Raw genomic sequence first — 23,562 nt, forward strand, 5'->3', positions numbered from 1 at the left:
CAGGGAAAGAGGGCTTGTTTTTGAAATTGTTGGCGCTTGTCGTGCTGCAATGACCGTCTAGAAGCTTTGTTAGCGACACCTTCCCAAAAACGAGTTACTTTTGCTTCTCAATCGAGATTTCTCTCTTCGGTAATGAAACGAAAGGGGACGTTAGCCGACTAAACGGTAAGACGTGATATTAAAACGACATGTAAGCCAGCCGACCGTTGGAAGTTGAGAGCGCTAGCTAAAAGGCGTCAGCTCTGCCAAGCCGATCCATTAAAAGGTCCATACAACTGAGGTCGTATGAACACACTTTTATCATGTTTTTATATATAAAGGTTTGTTTAGGTCTTCGGTGAAAGCCTCAAACATTCATAGACAGACATTTAAAGAGCAGACAGCGCTATAGTCCCGAAGTTAATTTCCCTTCCTTTGTATTTCCACACGTTTCCTCAAAATGTAGCCGGATGAGGCTCTTTTGGTTCCAGGATTTTGGTTGGACCTGATGCTAAAGTCGTCAATGCTGCATCACTGTTGACCTGCAGAGCGTGTTGTTCGTGTCATTAGTTTTATATTTATTTGTAACAACGTCGTATTGCACCGTGCGATTGAATTCACGTATTTACCTGATGCTAATATGTTTAAAACGGCACCTGACTAACAGTAACACTGTCTCGTATGCAACTTTGACCAAGACCTTTTTATGACGTGGGATTTATTCCTCAAACTGTTTGCCGAGATAGACAGTATCCAATGATAGGGATAAACACATCAGCATCGCACACCCTTGACTGAAGCTTGATTTTTCTATGTTTGCAAATTACAGCATGCCAGTTTGTTAGGTACAACCAGCTAAAACTAATGTGTTGTGTTTGTGTTTTGTGTGATGTCCAGAATTTATTTATACCAAAAGCAAAGTATTTAATGATCGTGGATATTAGAAAGAAAATACAATATAAAGTATCCATTTGCATCTCACAACCCTCTCAACAGGTTGTTTTTGCTTTCTGTTTGGTAAATTTGGTTAACTCTTTGTTTTTGCAGAAACACTTGAGCTGATGTACAATGACCACAACGGAAAGTAGTGTGTGCAGCCATGTAAAGGTGGTGATTCGAGTGAGGCCAACCAGCGATAGCGAGAAGCGTGAAAACTATCGAAATGTGGTTCAGGTTGTTGATAACCACATGCTCATATTTGACCCCAAAGAAGAGGATATGTCATGTTTTGGGTCACAAAAATTACGGAACAGAAATGTTAACAAGAGGGCTAACAAAGACCTCAAGTTCGTTTTTGACCATGTCTTCAGCGAGACCTCAACACAAGTTGATATTTTTGAGAATACCACTAAAGGAATTTTGGATGGCGTGATGAATGGTTTTAACTGCACAGGTAACACTTGAATGAATACAAGCAGTGTGCCAAAGCTACACCACGTTTCAAATTATAATTTGAGGTTATGCTGTATCCAAGGCAATTTTAATGTTGCTCTCAGCAGTAATATTATACAATATTAAAAGTTGTATCTTCTAAAGCTGTCACCGAGTTGTCTTTAATTAAATATTTTTTGGTTGCAGTATTCGCCTACGGTGCTACTGGAGCAGGCAAGACACATACAATGTTGGGCTCACAAGATGACCCTGGGGTCATGTATCGTACCATGAAAGAACTGTTCAAACGCATGGAAGATGCCAAGGAGGAGAAAGAATTTGCTGTAGCATTCTCCTATCTTGAGGTGAATATACAAGTTTGTATTGTTTTTATTGTATTTGTTTTATTCCTTTAGTTATTTGTTATAGTGTAGGACCTGTTTATTTTTTAACCGAGGTGATTTTCAGACTTTCAATTTTTTTAATTTTATAGAAAACTTAATCACAATGTCTTTGTCTAAACATTGTTGCATAAATCTCACATTGCTCTGATGCCCTTTAAAAATTTTATTGTTTACCATTATCCTGCATAAACACTTGACTTAAATTTATGATTCTGTTTTTCAGGTCTACAACGAACAGATTAGAGACTTGTTGTCTAATACAGGTCCTCTTGCAGTGAGAGAAGACAGTTCTAAAGGAGTGGTTGTTCAGGGCCTCACACTTCATCAGGTTAGTAGCAACAGCATCATACACCACAGGTTGCATGAGAAATGGGCTTTAATGCATGGCATAATTACCAGTTGTGTGAAGGTCATACAGTTCATTTTGGATTGTGATTTCATCAATTAGACAGCTTAGTTTAGACATCCATTTACAATAATGCTAAAATAAACTGTCCAAATATCATTCTGTATAACAAAGTTACATATACAATGCTTTCAAGTTAAACATTTTCACTGTTATTTTTTATTTATTTATTTATTTATTTTTGTGTGCAAGTGCTCTGCATTGGTACTAACCCTTTTTCTATTCAGCCCAAATCTGCAGAGCACATTCTTGAAGCTTTGGATGCTGGCAACAGAAACAGGACACAACACCCCACTGATATGAATGCTACTTCCTCCCGGTCCCATGCTGTTTTTCAGGTATTTCAATCCAGTCCTATAGAAATTCCAAAGTACAATTAGGCCTCTGCTTATGAATTACAGTAAGTTAACGTAAAATAGGCAATAATGAACAAGAGAAAAAACTAATGCAAATGCTTAACTGCAACCTGTTTCCACTCGATGCCAAGGATGCAGTTACCAATATCTTGATTCTCTGTAAGATAATAAGAATGTAAAATATTTTGTTACAAACATGAAACAGTGTATCTCACTTTACTTGTCTTGAATTGACTTTTTTCCTATTTTTCCCCCCCAGATATATTTGAGGCAGCAGGAAAAAACTGCTAGCCTGAATCCTAACGTTTGCATCGCCAAAATGAGCCTGATTGATCTAGCAGGCTCAGAGAGAGCCAGCGCTACCAACGCTAAAGGGGCACGCTTCCGAGAAGGCGCTAACATCAATCGCTCACTTCTTGCCCTCGGAAATGTTATCAATGCTCTTGCTGACCCAAAGGTGAGTTTATCTACACTTATTGTACATTGATCAGCCATAACATAATGACCACTGACAGGTGAAGTGGATCACATTGATTATTTGATTACAATAGCATCTGTCAGTGAGCGGGATATATGAGGCAGCAACTGTACATTTTGTCCCTGAAGTTGTGTTGGAAGCAGGGAATGTAAGAATGTAAGCAACTTTGACAAGGGTCAGTTTGTGTTGGCTGGAAAACTAGGTCAGAGCATCTCCAAAAGTGCTTGTGTTGTGGGAAGTTCCCAGTCGGCAGTGTTTAGTACCTACCAAAGTGTTCCAAGAGGGAGGATCTACTCAATATTAAGCAGGTGTACTGTTGTGGAATGTTAGAGCTGATTAATGTATATAGTTTATACACTATATTGAGTATTTGAAGAACAAAAACATGCTTGAGTTGAACTTCAAAGTATTGCTTACACTATTGTTTCCATGTCAATAAGAAACCCCCTCAAACAAAGTAACTGAAATCAAGTAAGGAGCAATTTATGTAGGTAATATCATCTCACATGTTAATGATGGGGTTTTCTGATCATGTAAGTTTAACATTAGGTTCAATACTGGTTCTGGTCTCAATATGCAATGTAATTCTGTCTAAAACAAGTAGAATGATGATTTACTTATCATTAACGTTTACATGGCTAGCACTGTTGCCCCACAACAAGAAGGTCGGAGGTTTGGTTCCTGGCCTGGGGCCTTTCTGTGTAGAATTTGCATGTACTCCTTGTGCTGGCAAGGGTTTCCTCTGGGTACTCAGGTTTCCTCCCACAGTTTAGGTGAATTGGTGACTCTAAATTGTCCGTAGGTCTGTGTGAGTGGTTGTTTGTCCATCTGCCTCTGTGTGTTAGCCCTGTGATGGACCAGCAACCTGTCCAGGGTCTACCCCGCCCTCACCCAGTGTGAGCAGGGATTGGCTCCAGCAACCCTCCGACCTGGAAATGGAGGGTTAGGGTAGAAGATGAATAAATCAATGACTAAAGTTTCCAAATAATGCTTAATTGTAGGATGATGCAAGATGTTACTTCAAAAGAAAATTTCAAAGAGTAAAACTGAAAATATAATTTGATGGTAATTAAAGTTTACATAGAATCTTTCTCTCTGTTTCATTTCTGCTGATGTATTTTAGCTTCGGGTTGCCCATAGACTTTTATTTGTTCTATGCCATGGTACAATTTACATTAATAAAAAAAAAAAAAAACGTGAAATGAGGGGCTGAGTCAAGAGACCCTTTTTAAGTGACGTTATTAAACTATTGCATATCTTGGAATGTATCATCAAATATTGGCCCAAGCATAGGTCTGTTCTGCTCTTCACTAAACCACCAGCTGCGGATATTAAGAGCATGTATACAGCAGGGATGCACCGGTCAGATTTTTTGGGGGCAGTCACTGATCACAAAATGAGTGGGGTGATAGGACTCTTCTGTTTAAACTGTTATATACTGTCTAGCATTATGCACTACTTATAAAAATAAAACCAACTAGTATATAGTAAACTAAAATATCTTCAACAATAGATGGATGAGTTTGCAAGCTCGACTGGCTTTGTCTGGACTTGTATCTCTACTTGTATCTATACTTGCAGATCATTAATTAATTAATTCATCTTCAACCACTTTCCAGGTCGCGGGTGGGGGGGGGGGGGTGCTGGAGCCAATCCCAGCTCACACTAGGTGAGGGCAGGGTACACCCTGGACAGGTCACCAGTCCATCACAGGGCCAGCACACAGAGACAGACAGAGACCACCAACCACACACACTCAGGCCTACACTCAGTCATCAGTTAATCCAAACATGATGTCTTTGGACAGTGGGAGGAAACCGGTGTACCCGGAGGGATCCCACACAGGCACAAGGAGAACATGTAAACTCGGCGCAGAAAGGCCACAGGCCTGGAAACTGAATTTGCGACCTTCTTAATGTGGGGCAAAATTGCTAACCACTCTGCTGCCCAGCTGCCTTCTTGCAGATCAAAGAATTTATAACTAGTATTGCATTTATGCTCTTTCCCCTCCTAAACATATCAACACTGAATATTGATATAATGCATTATATTCAGAATATTATTAGTGTATAAAGCTAACCACAGGCTTTGATATCAAGCTGCCTGAGAAGAGGAGAGTCAACTGAGTATTTGGGTAGTCGCTCAATCCAGTTGCATACATTAAACTGTCTTCTCATTTTACACACAAATCTCAAGGGATGAGGTGCAAGCAGGCCACTTGCATTTAGGAAGTCCTGTGCAAATATACCATGGCCAGGTTGAAATGCAATCCCTCTTCAACAGGTTGCTTCATTCTTTGTTCAAAACTTTGTTCTTTCATGAACACTGCCCAGTTACTATCATTCCTTGTTTTTCAGTCTTGAGTATCAGAGCTGTAGAATAGAATAGTTTAATTTGCTCATGCTCGAACGCCATCCACTATTTCCCTCTCCTTCAGCACTCTATCCTCATGGTTATTGGTGCTCCACTGTGCACTGTGCATAGGCAAGTAATTCATGTTGTGACCATTGTTTACAGGAAAGAATGTCCCCACTTGTGTCTGGGCTGACATGCCTTTCATTTGAGTGATAAGAATGTCTGCTACTTCTGTTTGGGCTGTTCAGTATGTCATCTTCATGCTATGTTGCACAGAGGTTTTTGTTGTAAGTTCCTTGCCTGAGGCGATGTCCAAGCTAATGCAGATACATTTTATGACACATATTTTCTCTCCATATTGACCTTCCATCCACACAAGGCCTGTGTTTCTCACCCACGAAAATGGGGCTTTCTGAAAATGTTGTAAAAAGAGGATACATTTGATCTTGCCACTCTTGCTCAATAGAGAAAGATGAATCTTCTGAAAATGCTGATATGCAGTTATCAACCTTTTCTGACATTTTCAGGTTAAGAAACCTGCTTTCTCTCATATTTAACAGTCATTATGGCATGCCAGAAAAAGTAGGTACTGTCACAACAGTAGCTATTGGGGAACTAACTAAATACATAAAAAATAACTTTCTTGAATAACACTAAAGCCATGATTTACCTTTCCTAATGTCAAACTCAAATGTTCACATGAATAATGGTATCAAAACCAAATCAAAAGTATTTGAGTTTAATGATAGATGGTTGTCTACAGATTTTGCTAAAAGTAGAGGATTTAATGACTGCTATTATTAAAATAGAAGATATTTTAAATTGGCACGACACCCCTGACTTCCTGCACCTGAGATGAACTATAACAAAGGGTTTTTGAATGTAGTTGTAGAATTAGGGGTTTTCTAGAGGGAGTGCCAACACAGCTGTGCACCCCAAAACATATGGTTTTCCACTCCTTTGTTACTTTACTTTCAGTAATTGTAATGCTCCTGAGATTGTGACTTGTCTGAGCAGCTGTAGTTTTTCCAGTGCCATCATTACATACTGAACAAACCAGCTGCTGACTCCCAACCAGTATTATGGATGGATGATCCTTACTTGGAATATAAAATGACCTCTCCATAAAGAGTTCTGTTCCCCTTTAGGTTTATTGGTCCCGACCAAATAGTGTAATGTGACTAAGCTCTTGTGGAGCTTGTCCAGATGGAAAATGCATATTAAGGCACACCTGACATGTGTGCTCCTCTGCATACCATAGAAAATCTATTCCTTTAATTTTGATTTGCATTATGTTTGACAGAAGTGCTAGATTCCCAGAATCAGTATTTTTTTCCTTCTCTTTTTATTGGATATAAACCAAGTGTTTTAATATTTCCTGGTTGCCTTTTTGTGTACAATAAATATCCAAAGTGTTCATATTTCTTGGTAATATGTACTGTTCTTATTTGTTTCAGAGTAAAAAAGCTCACATACCTTACAGAGACAGCAAGCTTACACGGCTTCTTAAAGACTCCTTGGGAGGCAACTGCAGGACTGTTATGATTGCCAACGTTAGCCCCTCATCCAAGTCATATGATGATACCCACAACACACTAAAATATGCCAACAGAGCCAAAGAGATTAAGTCCTCGGTTAGTATAAGTTTTGTATTTTTATTTATTTTGTTATTGAATGTAAAATAACTGCAGATATTTATGTTTTTCCTTTTAAAATGTTATTTTTTTTTCTCTCTACCTTTACCTATCAGCTGAAGAGTAATGTAGTAAGCCTGGACAGTCACATTGGCCAGTATGCAGTGATATGTGAGAAGCAACGGCAAGAGGTAATATGAAGCAATCAACACCATGATGACCTAAAAAACAAAATAAAAAGATCTTGTGGAACATTGTCATAAACAAAAGTCATACTGATATTTTTTTCAATATTCTGTTGCATTTCTACAGATTCTGCAGCTGAAGCAGAAACTAAAGGAATACGAGCAGAAGAACATGGTGCCTGGGACATCTAACACAAACTCTCAGACATCTCAGACACAAGCAGAGTTCAAAAGGTAAGCATGAACATGAGAGCGATTTGGAGTGTATTTTGAGACATAACTACACTAGTTGTCTCTTAATGTGTCCCAAATCCTTTTACGTCCAAACATTTAAAAGACAATACAAGCACTAATTGCAGACGGACAGAGTATGAGCATATCATAGTGAGATGATGTGTTCATGAGACTTTAAAAGTGATAGTAGTGGTTCCAGATCCATTAAAACTCATAATGAAGTGAATTGAGCTGCCCAAGATATAATTCTGTATGCTGATCTAGGTTGTTAAATTAATGCTGATATTCCAAAACATATTTTTTAAATGGTCTATATTTATTTATTTATTTATTTTGGCGGCGCTACACATTCCAACTTTTTAGCCTTTATAAGTTGCATTTTGCTCTAAGATCAGGTGAGCGATAAGTAAGCATAATATTTACAGAAGGCACACAGTGTAAATGCTGCCAGTGATGGTCAGGATTCACCCTGTCCCTAAGGGGCCTAAACGCTCAGCTAAAAGCTCATTTGGCCTTTGTTATGACCCAGAGCTCATAAGAGTCTGCTGTAACATCTGTGTTACATACCAATCCGTCTGCAAGTCTGATGCTTCACACTCACCTCACTTACATTTGACTACAGACCTTCACCAGCTTCACGCATCAAGGTATTGAAAGCACTGAAAAACTGTTGTGGCTCTAACTTTTTTGACTCTAATTTTCATACCATGTGTAAATAACTTTGTTGTTTCCCTAACCCTAACCCTAGTTTACTTGATATTTCATACTTTTTAAAAGTAGTAGGAACAATTAATTGCCCCCTTTGGGAAACTGGGTTGCAGCCGATCACACAGGGCATATCATTTAAAAAAAGATGCACACGTAATTTAAAATAATGATCAGAAAATATAGTAATGTCACATCTTTTACAGCGGAAGATGAACTAAATTTAGTTTCCTCCGGCCAGCTGGACAATTTTGGATAGGACTGTTTAACTATTAAGGATCTTGATGTTGAACAAATGGCCGCGACTGCAATTAAAAATGAAACCCTTCTACTACAACGCTTGTTAGAATATAACAGTTTTCATGACATCAGAGATTTGAAAAATGGGGTGGCTTCTTTTTAATTTTGTATGCTGAAAAAACCCTCGTAACTCAAGTTGGTCAGCTATCAGTTACTTTTTAGTTTAAACTTTTTGTGTTTTGTGATACATTAATTTCTACAAAATAAAAGATACAACTCTGGATTTATTTATTTTATTTTTTTAAACTTACTTCAAAGTTAATATGTGATCTAAAAATCCATTTGTTTATTCAGTCCTAGACGATGCATTTTTATTTTCCTTTAACTGAAACAGGATGACAAGCTGCAAACAATTACTCAGGGCTGAGCACTGCTGTTTTTCAATCTAGCTATCTAATCAGGGACTGTTATACTTCTTGGATTAAAAACCAGATGTACTTTGAGGCCTAAGGATTAGTTTGGAAAGCAGCTGGTCTTGGCAGTTTTGTGATTGGAGGGAAAAAATGCCAATGAAAGTTAGCGCATCTCCATGTACATTTTTTATCAGCCACAAATGTACAGTATGTAACTGCTTGAAGGGATACGAATGCACCATTATCTTAATTATAACAATTTATTTAAATATTGAGCTTTCGTTTTAATGATGATATCTGTGTAGTGCCTTTTATTTTAATTCAACTGATGTAAACATGTTTATTTCTTTTTCATAAATCCAGTCATTGCATCCTATCTAATCACTGTGAAGGCATATAGTGGCATCCGTCAGGGTATTTGGGTTGGGGGCGGGGGACACAGAAAAGCTGAATGAGTCTCACTCACACACATTTCATTCACTGGCATCAGAATTCACAACTCGCACAGTGAGAGGCTCTGAATAGAGGCTGCACGCGTCTCACACTATTAAAAATTCAACAGTCTAGCAAGGCCACGGCGTCTCTTACGTCACTGGAGTTACATTGAAAAGTGCAGTCACATCTCAGTGACAGCTCTCCAGTCTTATTTACCTGCATGCCTCTCCTGACTCTCTCCTCCTCTAATTCAACCAGACAGTCACTTGCATTCAATCTGGATATCATCTGAACTATTCTACAAATTCATGTATATATCATATAGCTAAGAATATCTTTCTAGACCAGTTAAAAAGATATGGCATCTTGTAGAAGCTCTAGAATATTATTGTTGATATTAGCACCACGATTTTAAAATTGACTAGCCTAAGAGCATCAGGGAGTTCATTTTGATTTAAAGTTGTCATGCAAACATTTGATATAATTAATTAGTATAGTTGTACATCTCCATATTTAGTTCTAAACTGGTTTACATTATTGAAAGCTATTAAATAGCTCATGTCTTTTTAGGATGCGTTAAATACTTGAACTTGAACAAGTGAGTTCTAAGAACTTTTGGCACAGTAATAAATTAAATTTGCTCCTCACACATTGCACAGGAGTTTCTAATCACATCTGACGTGAATCCCTATGGTGATGTTTTATTGGAATGCATTATACTAAGAAGTGTTTCTAATGTTCTGTCCCCCTCGTGTGAATTGGAGAGGAAACAAGGGGGGAAAACACTTTTCAGTATAATATACTTTAAAAGTCAACTCAAAACAGAATATAGATCTACGACTGCCTCCGAAAACCAGTGATTGCTAACAATGCCATTGTGACACCAAAGCCGATGTATTTTTATTTAACTATAAGAATTACAGCTGTATTTGTAAAGAGTGAAGCTATTTTGTTACAGTTTTCAATTCAAATTCCTCTATTTGTCCCACAGTGGGGAAAACATTAATTTAAGTGTAAGGGAGAAAAAAAACTAATCCTAACCATAGCCTTGCTCTTTGATGTTTGTGAAATGAAATTGCCATTAACTGAACTTTCATTGTGACATAAGACACATCGAACATGCCCTCTCTCTCTCACTCACTCTGTCTCTGTCTCTCTCTTTCTCTCTCTCACTCACTCTCTCTAGGGTGTCTGAAGCTCTGCAGCAAATTTTCTCGAGTCGGGCCCAAATCAGGAGAGAACAGCTGGATCTAGAGAGACAACTGAAGGAGAATGAGCTGCGCCAGCGCTACAGTGAGGAGGACAACCTGCAGATCCAATATTTCTGTGCCAAGGAAAAGACTGAGAAGGTAGCTGATGCTTGCACTGCTATCCACAGATTCCACCATCCCTGCAGAAAAACAGCTGCTGAGTCATCATTTCACCTCTCTGTTCTCCATAGTTGCCTTAGTCTCTCATTTACGCCACTAAAGGACAGGGTCACTACTCCCCAGTTCCTGGCTCTTCTCTGCTATTTGAGTGTTAATCCCAGTGCAATTTAAAGTCTAAAAAGTGAATTATAAATAAGATTTTTGACCAAACTTTACAGAAGAGTCCAGTTGTAGTCAAAACTGACTTGGAAGTAATTTTCCAAAGTTGCAGCCAAGTAAGTTGCATTGTATTTTCGATTTGAAATATATGTCTTATATTTTTAAACTTTAAGATAGTTTTTTGAAAAAACTGCATTCTCCCACCACACTTTTAAAACAACAAATACTTCCTGGGCTGGTTGTGGCATTGCGTCTTGTATCCATAATAATTATTTATTTAGATCGATACGCAGGTATTATTAGTAGTAGTATGCAATACAAATACTAGCACAAACAACATATTATTCGTCAGTATCAACCACATGACCTTGTGTTGTTATTGCTTTCAATAGGCTACTTGTAAGCACGAGCGGAAGATTGCCAGCTTACGCACTCAGCAGCAACACATTAGCAAACGTCTGAAGGAGGCAGAAACACAGTTCCTGAACAACGATGGCTGGCTTCATCGTGTTGAAAATGAGATGAAGCTGCTGAAGTCAAACGATCAGAGTTCACTGGTAAGTAGAACTCATTGACCTTTTCACATTCAAGTGACAAAAATTTACTTTTTTTGGTTTGTTTGTTTGTTTGTGTTTGTGACAGACACATTTTGGGAATTGATGAGTAAATCAGCATTTTAACTTTTTAACTTTTTAACTTTTAACTACATGTAGAGATAATGTTTCCCGTTTTTGGGGTATTTGTTGATGATTTTTCTTCACTGAAATTATTCTTGCATGTTTACAGAGAACAACCTGATGTAAATTTAAACAATATGTCAGTAGAGGTGAACAATTTTAATTTAGAGTTTATAAATTATGGAAGAAGAAGAGTGTGATGAGGTTCACAGAAAAAATGTGACAATATGGAAGACATCTGTCACATTTCATTACTTGACAATGTTTGGTGGTTGTTGTTTTTTTTTTTTTTTTGTGTGTGTGTGTTGTTGTTGTTGTTGTTGTTGTTTTTTCTGTGTGTGTGTGTGTCTGTCTGTCTGTCTGTTTGTTTGTTTATTTTGGAAGGTAGGCTATGCCTCCACTGGTGTCGTGACTGTCTTTGTATTCTTCCCATCTGTTCTCCCAGTAATTAGAACCGTGCTCATTTTATTTCTCCAGCTCATTTGCTGGATCACTGAAGAGAATAAATCAATACCCTTTACTCATCCCTCACACAGCAGCCGGTTACCTAAAACCATGTCCATGTTATTTTTTTCTTCTTTATCCTTTCTTCCAGGAACTGACCCAGAACTATGACGCACCCACCAGTCAAATGTTCTCTCTGCTGTTGTTTCATAGTTTCTTTACGTCAGAGTGTTTTTTCTCTGCTCCCTTTCCCTGAGAGGATGGCTAGTCTGATGAAACAGTGATGAAAACAGAGCTTTTTATTTTATCTCTATTATCTGAACCCTATACACCTGCCAATTTAGTATGCATATCTGTAATAAGAATTCATTTCTACTTTCTGACCCTACTTCTCCTACTTGTTCAGGTGTTAGAGAAAGACCTATATTGCCACAGACTGGAGTTGCAGGTAAAGGATCTCCAACAACACATCAATCAGATGGTCAAGCTCACTACACTGCAGGATCAGGAGAACAAGCGCATGAAGAAGTAGGTTGAAATTACTTGGAATGAAGATGTTAAAACCTCTAACCTTGAAAAGAACTCTTAATAATATTTTTGTATTGCATTTCAGAATGGTGAATATATTGTTGCCAGCGTATAGTCGGCATTATGCTGCAATGCGTGGGGCTGGACTGATCACAGCAGCAGATGAGATGGAGAACCATGAACTACAGCACGTTGTGTTGAGGGAGAGAGGTGTGGTATGGGCAGACCAGGAGGAGGTGGGGCAGCTGCTGAATGGTGGAGGGACTGGAGTGGAATCGCAGACGACAAATGTGGCAGGAAATATTGAGGCCCGCAGCGAGTTAGCACCGTTGCTGTCCTTCTCACATTTGCTATACCACCAGAGTAGCCCCTGCAGTAAGTTATATTACTCTTATCAACCTGCTATTCTTCTGATGTTCTTTATTGAGCATAAAGTTAGGTTTGTCTCAGACTAAAATAATCAGTGAGTGCTGGAAGGCTACATTCTGATATATATGGCTTGTTCTCTGATGTATATGTATATAAAAAATCAACAGGATTTTGTAATTTGAGAAGCAAGAACCAGTGAAAGTTGGGCAACAGCTAGGTTTGCAAGTTGTTCCTCTCTCAGTCAGCAAATTTCAGCACCCAAGTTTTATATAAAATAAATAACTCACTCGTGCAATTATCTTATTGGTGTAGACAAACAGACTTTATGCACCAGAGGAATAAAAGAAAATGATTTGTCTGCTTTAATTAACTCTTTCAGATGCTTGTGACTAAACCTTCCCAAACGGACATAGGGGCTTTGCAGTGAATGATTTTTATTTATTTATTTTATTTATTTATTTTTTTTTTTTGTTGCTCTGCCATTCATCCAACTGGTATCCAGAATCTTAGCTGATTGCTAGCTAATGTTTTTAAAATAACAATATTAAAAGAACTCTCTTATTTATATTTGTTCACTTGGATTTGACTTCTGCCATCAGAGATGCTATAACTGCACCTTGGCAAAGAGGGCCTAACATCAATCTCACAGTCAAAGAGAAGTCATCAATTTCACTGTGTTGACTTTACAGGGAAAACACAAAGATAATATTGAAAAGGCAGAATCTGTAAGAGGTTTCCAAAGCACTAGCCAACTGATGTGAAACTATGTTCAATGTCTGTTACAAATATTAATCTTTTTCTCAAAATTTTTAAGTATCCTTTGATGTAATATTACTACTATTTGGAATTTATTTTCTAGTTTCACTAACCACGAACTAACCTTTGAGCAACACTAGAATCATAGTTACAACTAACTTAATTTTCTACAATATAACAGAAAATCCTAAGAAATTACATTTTCCAGTTAAATTAAGTGTGAAATAGTCATGAATATTATCCTATTAAGCACATGCTATTTTCATTGAAAACAATAATTACGTCTTCTCTGTAAACACTTCTCAGAGAATGTTTTGACAAACCTAAAGAGAAAATCATACCCTTGCGGTATTTGAAATTTAAAGTATTGAATTTGTTACCATTTAAATGAGGTCTTCTGTATCTCTTTCATTCCTGGGTTCAGTATGGTGGCGGATTTAAGACAAGTATGCAGGTTTGTCCCCTGGATATATGATCTTTCTTACAATCATTTGAAATATGTTAGGATGTCATGTAGTTTAAGGCCCAGTGTATCTGGCATTCATCCAGGTCTAAGGGTGTAATGTGGGACCCGTGAGACTGCACAGTTCATTTTTAACTGTCATATCTGCATGACCTAGCACACCAATCCCTTATGACATATAAGCCATAGCAGACAGTGGAGCATGAACCAAAGCTGGCCAGCAACACTCGATTACTATGATGGGGCCATTTGTTGGTTGTGAAAGCTGCAGTAGGCCTTCTAGATGATTTAATTAAATATCAACTCAATTATTCCTCATCTGATTTTTATTTTTTTATTTTAGTTGAGCAGAAGAATTTGATGTGCCTGGAATGATTTTTTTGATTGTCAGCTTCCTAAGGGTCAAGGTTTTAAAAGATTGCAAGATGGTTCCATAGGATCCCAAGTACTCCAGGTTGACTCAATCTTTTGGGAGTTCATTGGAAAACTGAACTTCTAACTCCATGTCTCTCCCACATTGCATCCTGCCTCGATAATTTGCTTGAGATTTTGTTTACTTAAACATTTTACAAAAGTTTTTTGTTTTTTGTTTTTTTTTTTTAAACATCAGAATGTGTTTTGCTTTTTGGATGTCTTTGCAGTCTGCACAATGAAATCTGCTTCTATGTCTAATCTATGTGTAGTGAAACTGTTTAATTTAGGTAAAGTTTTTGTCAAACAATATAAGTTTTAAAAGTTTTTAGTGAATACTGTTGTAAGCTAGTTTAAATTTGCAACTCAAAAAGTAAAACCAAAAAAACCATAGCATCTTTCAGAGATTTAGTGATAATGTAACATTTTCAATCAAAGAAAGCCACATCAGGGCTACCGAAGCTTTTCTATCTTTCTATGTTGTGCTGTGATGATGTGTTGATATTGCTTCTCCTTGAATCTCTGACAGCTTTTTTTTTCCCCCCCTCAGGCGCAGAGAGGTACACAAAAAGAATGTCATTTTGTAAAGTTGTTCCATCACCCAAAGGTAAATCTGCTGTCTTGCTGACTTACTGTCATAGTCATTAATCTAAAACCCCTGCATATCTGATAATCTCTCCTACCCCTCAGTTATTCACCTTTTTGCTCTCTCCTTGTAACCTTTAACTTAATCCATCACACTTACACAAGCACACTTCAAAAACATATTTTATTGTAGTAAAAATTCAGATCCTAGATTTGGTTGAAATGTTTCATATTAATTTAAGACTGATAGTATAGATTTTCACTTAGCAGGTGTTGTTTTGTTTTTTGTTTTTTTGCAAAATGTGCTTGTAACATTTTAGCTTTAAAAAGAACCTACACTGAGTAGTAAAATGAACAATAAAAATCAGACATGTAATATAATTAGATTTATAGTTGTGCTGTAGACATTCTATCCAAGCCAAAACTTGAATAACAGAATGACGTGAATACTTGTAACCAGTTTTATAGGGGGAAAAGTGTACACGAGGAACCTTTGGGGAAATGAAACACAAAAACCTTTGTGAAATATAGCAGTTCAAATTGGCTGTAATGATATTTACTGCAGGTGGTCTACAGTTCATTGAAGCATATTGTGGGAAATTTAAGTTTTGAAGAAAATACTTCTTCCAGATGACCGGAGCTCCTTAAATTAATTAAATATGAATCCACCACGGAGGTTGTCACTACTGCTATTAAATTTCACAGGAACTTAGAGTAGTAAATGAGCTCTGATCAAGTATTTAGTTCAGAACATTTTTCTGATGTGAAAAGGCATATCCTCTGTATTTCTGTCTACGTGTCTGACCCATCTTTACATCTTACAAGTATGGCCAATTGTTTAATAGTTTTTCCATTTGGTCATATGTTGTTTTTCAGGAACAACTGGACTTGTCTTTGCCAAAACATCTATTGTCGGTTATCCACAAGTTTCAACACCTGCATGCACTTTAACTTTAATACTGGTGTAAGGCAAATAAATTAACACATAAAAGCTTGAATGGCCAAATTTTGCGTCCATTCAATTTAATGCTACATTTGACACACCCAGAATAAACGTTAGGCTGATTTTGGGATTTGAAAATTCTTTTGTTTTTTGTTTTTCTCAACAGTAGTTGACAGGTGTACATAATATATCAAAATGTGTCTGACAAACAAAGCTTTATGGCAGCATTATGTCAGTATCTACAAAGACTGCTGCGTCATGGTTAAATTGTCATAGCTCTTCCTACAGCTATAGCTTATCAAATAATTTATTGTCCCAAAATGCATCCCATTTTCATACACCATACATGAAAGACCTTCATAACTTTAACAATACCTTCACAGTAAATTACCATAAAGTGATAAAAAGAATAATGTATTCATCGCTTAAATAACCCTCGTTGCAACACTAATTTACTGTTATTAGGAACATGCAGCACAGTAAGATCTCTAATAAAAGAATAATTATGTGCATCCTCTTCAGTTATGCATTCACTGACTCAGACCTGCATCCTTTTAAAACCTCCCTGTCCATCTTGATTTTTAGAGCTATCAGTCTTATGTACAGTTTTCAGTTACACTAAATTACTGGATAATTACTGACAAACTCTACATATTTGGCTTTGAAATAGCGCAGATGTTTGAATAAATAAGGTTTTTATTTGGCATTCAGACAAACTGCTCTGATGTTATCCTGATGCTATTTGTCATCCCTTTACTGTTTCCTCAGCTCTTAATGGTAGTCACTGCAGCATGTTATGAGAAATGGCTCCACCCTGCAGCTTGCAAAGCCAATCAAGTTTCATTGCTTTTAGAAAGGGTTGGGGTTTTGAAAGTGCATTAACTCTTTGTGGACTGTTTAATAATAGCAAATCACACAATTGTGATGCCTTTGATAGAACATTTCATCATCCCAAAACAGTATTGATTAAAACATGTCCACACATCTATTTATAAATTGACTTTATGATTTTTCATTTAACTTTCTCCCACTGTCCCCTCTATGCTGTTCTTTTTATATTTCTATGCGATCTTCCATCCCTTAATTCTCTCACTTTTTTCTCCCAGGAGTCTTGCTGTCTTTTTTAATTAAAGCATCTTTTAATCTTGCTTTTTTTTAAATCCTCCATTCTACTTTTCTTTCCCTCCTATCCTCAAATGTTTTTTCTCTGTGTCTAGCATCTAACCCTCCCAATCCCTCTTGAGCTTCATTCATGAAAATGCAGATCCACAGCAGGGCAGGAAAAAACGTCAACAGACGTAAACTCCCCTGCTCCACCAACCAGAAAAGGCCTGCTATAAAAAACAGGCAGCAGCAACCAGGCGACCCTAATTCAGTGCAGCCTCCACCAGAAATAGCAACTCATGCATGTATTAATCCCCTACAAGCCAAAAATATGTGATTGAAGGAACTCTGCTGCCATTTATTGCTAGGGACAACTCCTCTGCCACAGAAAAGGGCTATCTATCCCTGTCTCCTCTCTCATTGTGCTATCTGAAGTCTGACTCACATTTTCTAAATATTGCATTCCCGTATTTAGGGTAATGTTTAAATCAGTTATTCACCCTTTATTTTTAGTGTTCTCACTTCCTTTATGAATAGCAATTTGCAGAGAGTAATCAGAATCCTAATGACATGAAATTTGGATTAAGTTTGTCCCATTTCTTTTGGAATATCCTATCCTTTTCATATGGGATCTCTGGAGCACAGCCAAAATCACCATAGCAGAGGTAACCAAGATAGACATTGTTTCGAAACTGTTTCAACGTATTAAGACTGTTAGCAGCAAAAATCTGAAGCTGTGATCTGTTCAGAAAACATGGCCATGCAAGTTTTCAGTTCCATTCATATGAAGGCTATGATTCAGTAACAGCTTGTGGTAACTTGAACAGAAACATTCACTCATACTTCAGGATGCAGAGGAGAGCATCAATTGAAGGTGAAAACAGGTGTTTTGTTTTGTTTTTTGTTTTTTTTAGATGTCCAGCTTACATTTTAAATTAATTTGTGCTCACTTTCAAGACCCTGAAACATAATCAATACATTTACTTGTTTTGTATAATATAACAATAGGATCGTGAACAGCTTCTTTAGGACATAAAATGAATAAACTGATCAAATGATCCGACTGTCTAACCAGCATAGTGGTTACTGAAGGCAAATTCACTTAGTAATTTTGTATCAAGTCAGTACAAGTGTCATAACCTTTCCTTGCTGGCCCAATAATATGTATTCATAAATTAATTAATATTCATGACTAATTAAATAACAAACATAAAATTCCCAGAAATAGTTTTAACCATGGTTTGGAACAGGCAAAAATTTAATATTCTGTGTTGGTTCTATTTATTTCAATATTGACTGAAAGTGCCAGCCACAAAAAAAACTCAAGTGCAAAAATCTCTAATTTAAAATATACCCTTTTCAAACTTTTTTCAAAATATGTTATGATCAGACCTTGCCACTCATAATAAGAAGCGTATGGATACAAATGTTCATTCTTGTTTTTCAATAAATTTGTTGAAACGATTTCCAAACTTTTACTGATGTTTTTTTTTTTTATTTGTTGATTGATTGTAGGTCAAGATAATCAGAGCCAACCAAACACCCGAAAGCCCATCAGAAGAAATTTGTCTGCATCACTGTCACCGCAAAGCCCCAAGAACATCACCAGGGCTCAAGTTTTTGATGAGGGCATGTTCCCAATCCAGTGCACACCAGAAGCCAACGCCCTGAAGCAGAGTTTGCCCGGTGCCATGGATCCAAACATGACATTCGAAGTTCTGGACAATGATGATCAAACTGCTAGTAACGCAACTATCATAATAAGCACTAGTAGCCCCTGTCAAGAATCCAAATCCAATGAAGTTTTCCATCAGACCCAACCAATCCAACCTTCGATGTCCAATAAGATGAGCCAGATAGCTACGAAAAGGTTAGAAGACAAAATTCCTCTCTCCATATTGCAGATATACATTTTTGTGAGTCAGCTCCACAGTGATCATTTGTCAAGGAAGCATGATAATGTTATCTATAGAAAGTGAACCAAACATAAAACAAAAGAAAACAAATTGAATCTTTATGTCAATTATGGTGTGGGGGGATTTTTTGTTTGTTTGGTTAGTTTTGGGGCAGTATGGCGTCATAGTGGTTAGTGCTGTTGCCCCACAATAAGACGGTCGCAGGTTTGGTTCCCAGCCTCAGGCCTTTCTGTGAGCATGTTCTCCTCGTGCCTGTGTGGGTTTCCTCCAGGTACTCCGGTTTCCTCCCACCATCCAAAGACATCATGTTTGGGTTAATTGGTGACTCTAAATTGTCTGTAGGTCTGAGTGGGGGGTAGGAGGAGGGTAGTAGGATTTCGAGCAGCATAGTGGTTAGCACTGTTGCCCCAAAACAAGAAGGTGGGTTCGGTTCCCTGCCTGGAGCCTTTTTGTGTGGAGTTTGCATGTTCTCCCCGTGCCCGTGAAATCACAGAGGAAAAAAAAAGTTCAAGGAGAAATGGGAAGAAGGAAAATGGTCAAATAAAATAAATATAATGGATATATGTTGAGGCTTAATAGTGCGCAAATTATAATTCCTATTTTCACTGCTTTTATGCCAATCTTATAACAGCTCAGTACCTAAATTAGGGTAGACAGAGGAATTTGGACTAATCAATTAGTCAATAACTTTTAAAAAATCTCATAGTGGTGATTGGTGTGACAATCATATGGTCGTAATAAAGGGGACCATTTATAATTCCATTGTTATCAGCAGCACCCGAAAATATCGTGTTTATTACATAATATATTTAATAAATTAGGTTTTTATTTTCAGATTTGTGCCTTACATGTGCAATTTCAGATACTTGTTTTTTTGTTGTTTTTTTTTTTTGTTTTTTTTTTTTTACTTTGTGATGCCTCAAGTCAGGGCCAAGCACTGGTAAAATGAAGTGTACCTGAATCGTTCTGTGGAAGAAAAATAACCCTTTCTGTGTTGTTCTGAGTGTTGTTGACAGTAGAGATGCTTAGTAGAATATTCTCAATTAAAGAAACCAGTGAGCAGCTTCCCCCTTTCTGCATCAAAAGTGTGTGAAGCAGGCGATCATCAATTAAAAGCTGAATAGTTACTTGCAGGGCTCAAACAGCATTTTGGCTGGAAATGCACACCCCGAACCTAAATAGATCTGCAGCATATTTGTTCTACATGAACCTTGTCTGACCCTGAGAACATCTGGGATGGGCCTGTTGGTCACCCCAACAATTGGAACTAAACGGAGCTAAGCAGCATTTCATTTTTATGTAACAAAAACCTGGCATAATTTAAGATGGTGTTTGACAGATTCCAACTCTCACAATTTTTAAGTCCAAATTAAAAACTTTTATTATTTTGTAATGGTCTACACAATTTAAAGTCTTAAACATTTATTTGTTCCGTTTCGATTTTAATCATTTTTTTATTGAATGTCCCTTTTAATGCACTCTAAATTATTTAGTGTACGGATTTTGCTATACCAATAAAGTTGCCTTGGCTTGTCTAGCATAAAGTTAAGGCCAACAACATTTATGGTGATGCCATTTCCATAGGTAGATTTTCTTAACCACCCATTATGTTTTGTATTTAGATTGCACCAGCACTTTTCAGGTTTCCCTCAGTCACATGAGTCTCTGTCGGTATCGGTGCCCTTTGTGGTTTTATGCACCCACAATTGTTTGGTTGTTAATTAAAATCTTAGCACAACAAATAAGGATCTCCTGAAGGATTTTAAGCTTCACACTGATTATACAGGCTTAAAATATGTCCAGAAACTTAATAGAAAATCCATCCTTGCCTGGTTATTGAGTGGTACTATTGGTTAATTTGAGTTGTTTTGTTTGTTGTTTGTTTTTACATATTAATATTTCTTAATGTTAGTACGTTTAATATTTATGTGCATTGAATATTGAGCTGTTTTTATTTTTTCCCATCATCCCATTTTGATTATAAATTGAAATGTTTTATTTCACACACTGACCGTTAAGAAGTTGTGGTAATATAAACCTTTGTGCTCCAGACAACAGATCCCATCTTTACAAGAGGTGAGACGAGCCAACCCGACATACATGGACATGACATCTGCTGCACAAGGAAAGCGCAAATTTAACCGGTAATGCACAACTTACTTTTTCTCTCATACTAATGTAAATATAAATTAAATAATTACATTCAAACAACTCAACTGGATTTAATTTTGATAATGCTTAATCTGCTGTGAGTATATTAAAATATTTCCATCATTTTTCCTGCTTCTATTTCACCATGGCAGCATCAGAGAAGAGTTAACACAAGGTCTCTCTGCACCAAAGCGTATAAAGAAAGACTCCTCAGTGGCCCAGAGGCCACTCAGAGTGCATCGGTTTGTTGGTAAGTATGGACAAAAAATCAGCAGCAAAAGCATTGCCACACTAGAGACAAAATAGCTATTCTGTAATATAAATATGCATCATTCTATTCTACATTGATTAAGGGCAAATGTATTGCATTTATTGATGTATTGAAAATCACAAACTGAAATCCCTTATTTATAGGTGTGTTCAGACTTTTTATTGTACACTCCGTACAACGTTACGGTGCACCTGTTTACTTAAATTGTTCTTCCAATGTTTGTCCGGAGCTTGTTTGGAGTTCAGCTGGGACCACCAGGGTTTACTGTACATAGTCTAGAAAATTACACACTTCCTACGTATGTTCTCAGAATTCACAAGAGATTCCAGGACAGGTACATATTCCAGGCCATTGACCTTAACAAGTAGCCTTGCATGAAGCGCCAGCAATGCAACAGGTATGGCTCTATTGTGCAAGCATCTCACTTGCATCTCACACGCAACTAAAATAGAAGTGTCTGAACTGTAAAATGTTTTTCAGGGCATCATCTGCGAATAAAAAAAGTCTTGAAAATTTCAGCCTAACACACCGTGACAATGTTGTGGTCACTGCAGCTAGCCAGTTTCCCTACCCCTAACTGAGCTCCAAACTGGCCAGATGACCTGCCCACGTAACTGGTATCCTGCTGCATAAGCCAGTAAAACTTAGCAAGTGCCAGGAAAAAAATGTATTTGGTGCCTGAATTCAGAAACTGAAAAGTACACAAGTTCACTAAGCTCCAAAGCTAATAATCATGTGCAAACTAGTATAAAGGTAATCTCTTACTCGTCTTAGTGTTAAGTTTTGAGCGTCATAAGGGGTGGTTTAAGTAACAAACATCATCTGGGTTACATCACTTAAATGAAGCTTTGCTACTGTTAATTTCTGTGTTCTCTGCACATCACTCATAGCACCTGACAGTAATTTAGGCTTGTACACTTTGTATTTCTGAACCACGACCTTCAATATTTGTTCAGTATCAACTTCAATCATTCAATCATGATTGTTGCATTGCATAATTATTTCATAATTAGAATTATGCAATGTCTTGTCTCCACTGTGGGAAAACACTCAATAATTTTTAAAAAGCACAAGTGCTCTGAAGCATCAGGAAAAAGATTCTTCAGTTTATTAAAAGCACTGTTTCCAGTAGACACCAGGCCGTGGTAATGCATAGTCATGGTGGGATCAAGCCAAGGCCAGAGGACATGCTCAGATGATAGAAGCTAGGCAAATAGTGGCCTTGAAAGAAAATCTGCTCCTGAGTGTACATGGTGATTCACCTTTCAGCACAACAATGGCATGAAGCATATAACCAAGTTGTTGTCTATTTTTGTTTGTTTGTTTGTTATGGGCAAAAGTGAAAAGCTTTCCAACTTTCAATTTCACGTGGGATAATCTCTGAATATATTTTATATATGTGCAGTATATGTTGGATTTTTTGGGTCTCTTTAAGTAATTCTGTAAAGAGTTAATTTAGAGTCTAGAGCAGCTCTGTATCTGAAGTGCCCTGATGCAAGTCTTCTGATTTGGTACTTTAAAAATAAATTTGATTTGAATAGTTTTAATAAATTACGCAATATGTCAGTCTCCAACCTATACCTATTCTTCATAACATGTCTTGTTTGATGTCTGTCCTCAGGTTCAGAGAACAAACCTCGGAGAGTCGTGAGGAGCATTTCTGAAGGAAATCTAAGCCTCCTTGAACCTCAGAAATCCAGGTCCATTTTCTCCAAAACAGCCCAACAGTTCAAACGAGTAACCAAGCGCATGTAAAGCAAAGCTATGTTCAAGCCAGGTCACCTTGTTTTATACATGCTTTCACTCCTGACCTTTCCCCTCCAGATTCATGATTTGAAAATATTTTTCTCAAGACCTAAAAAGACTTGTATATTGTGTGAGATTTCCAACGCAATTTGTTATTTAGTAAGATAAAATGTCATTCTTCTCTTTAATTCAGGCACTGAAGTTTTACTTGACTGTATATAAACTTTGTATTATCTAATCTGGTGAAACTATTGTTGTTATAGTTTGTCTCTGGACTGATTTATTTCCGATCCCTCTGTAAGATTTAAAATGCTCATGGGAAAACCTACAGTAAAAAATAACTTCCTGTGGATTCTTTCCGTTTTACATACATTATGTGCTGATAGTGATAGCTGCTAAAATCAGTCGTCTTTATTCTAAGCAGTTTTTGTCATTTTTTTTACTGTATTCTTTATGTACAGTTAATAAAATGGT

At 37.2% G+C, this 23,562-nt stretch overlaps 1 protein-coding gene across 2 annotated transcripts; it reads left to right on the forward strand.

Annotated features, from left to right (window-relative positions):
* Positions 1-33: 33 nt before the first annotated feature.
* Positions 34-23,562, forward strand: kif18a (kinesin family member 18A). Of its 2 annotated transcripts, XM_029498544.1 has the most exons (19): positions 34-165; positions 1,027-1,372; positions 1,558-1,715; positions 1,978-2,082; positions 2,388-2,498; positions 2,776-2,973; positions 6,807-6,983; positions 7,100-7,174; positions 7,296-7,402; positions 10,382-10,544; positions 11,117-11,281; positions 12,252-12,373; positions 12,459-12,748; positions 14,923-14,979; positions 18,520-18,874; positions 20,972-21,064; positions 21,224-21,321; positions 21,653-21,739; positions 22,964-23,072. In XM_029498544.1, the coding sequence occupies exons 2-18, from the start codon at positions 1,048-1,050 to the stop codon at positions 21,718-21,720; spliced, it is 2,667 nt and encodes an 888-aa protein (XP_029354404.1). In that variant the 5' UTR covers positions 34-165; positions 1,027-1,047; the 3' UTR covers positions 21,721-21,739; positions 22,964-23,072. The 2 variants fall into 2 exon arrangements, with proteins under 2 accessions (XP_029354404.1, XP_029354403.1); XM_029498543.1 differs by lacking the exon at positions 21,653-21,739 and having other exon boundaries at positions 22,964-23,562.

Source organism: Echeneis naucrates, chromosome 3 (genome assembly GCF_900963305.1).
Source record: "Echeneis naucrates chromosome 3, fEcheNa1.1, whole genome shotgun sequence".
Taxonomy (NCBI): domain Eukaryota; kingdom Metazoa; phylum Chordata; class Actinopteri; order Carangiformes; family Echeneidae; genus Echeneis; species Echeneis naucrates.

Bases quoted from the DNA above. Each gene is read 5' to 3' on its own strand.
- kif18a (XM_029498543.1), top strand. From the start codon at position 1,048: ATGACCACAACGGAAAGTAGTGTGTGCAGCCATGTAAAGGTGGTGATT. The intron at 1,716-1,977 runs GTGAATATACAA...TCTGTTTTTCAG, and splicing joins TAGCATTCTCCTATCTTGAG to GTCTACAACGAACAGATTAG. The intron at 11,282-12,251 runs GTAAGTAGAACT...CTACTTGTTCAG, and splicing joins CAAACGATCAGAGTTCACTG to GTGTTAGAGAAAGACCTATA.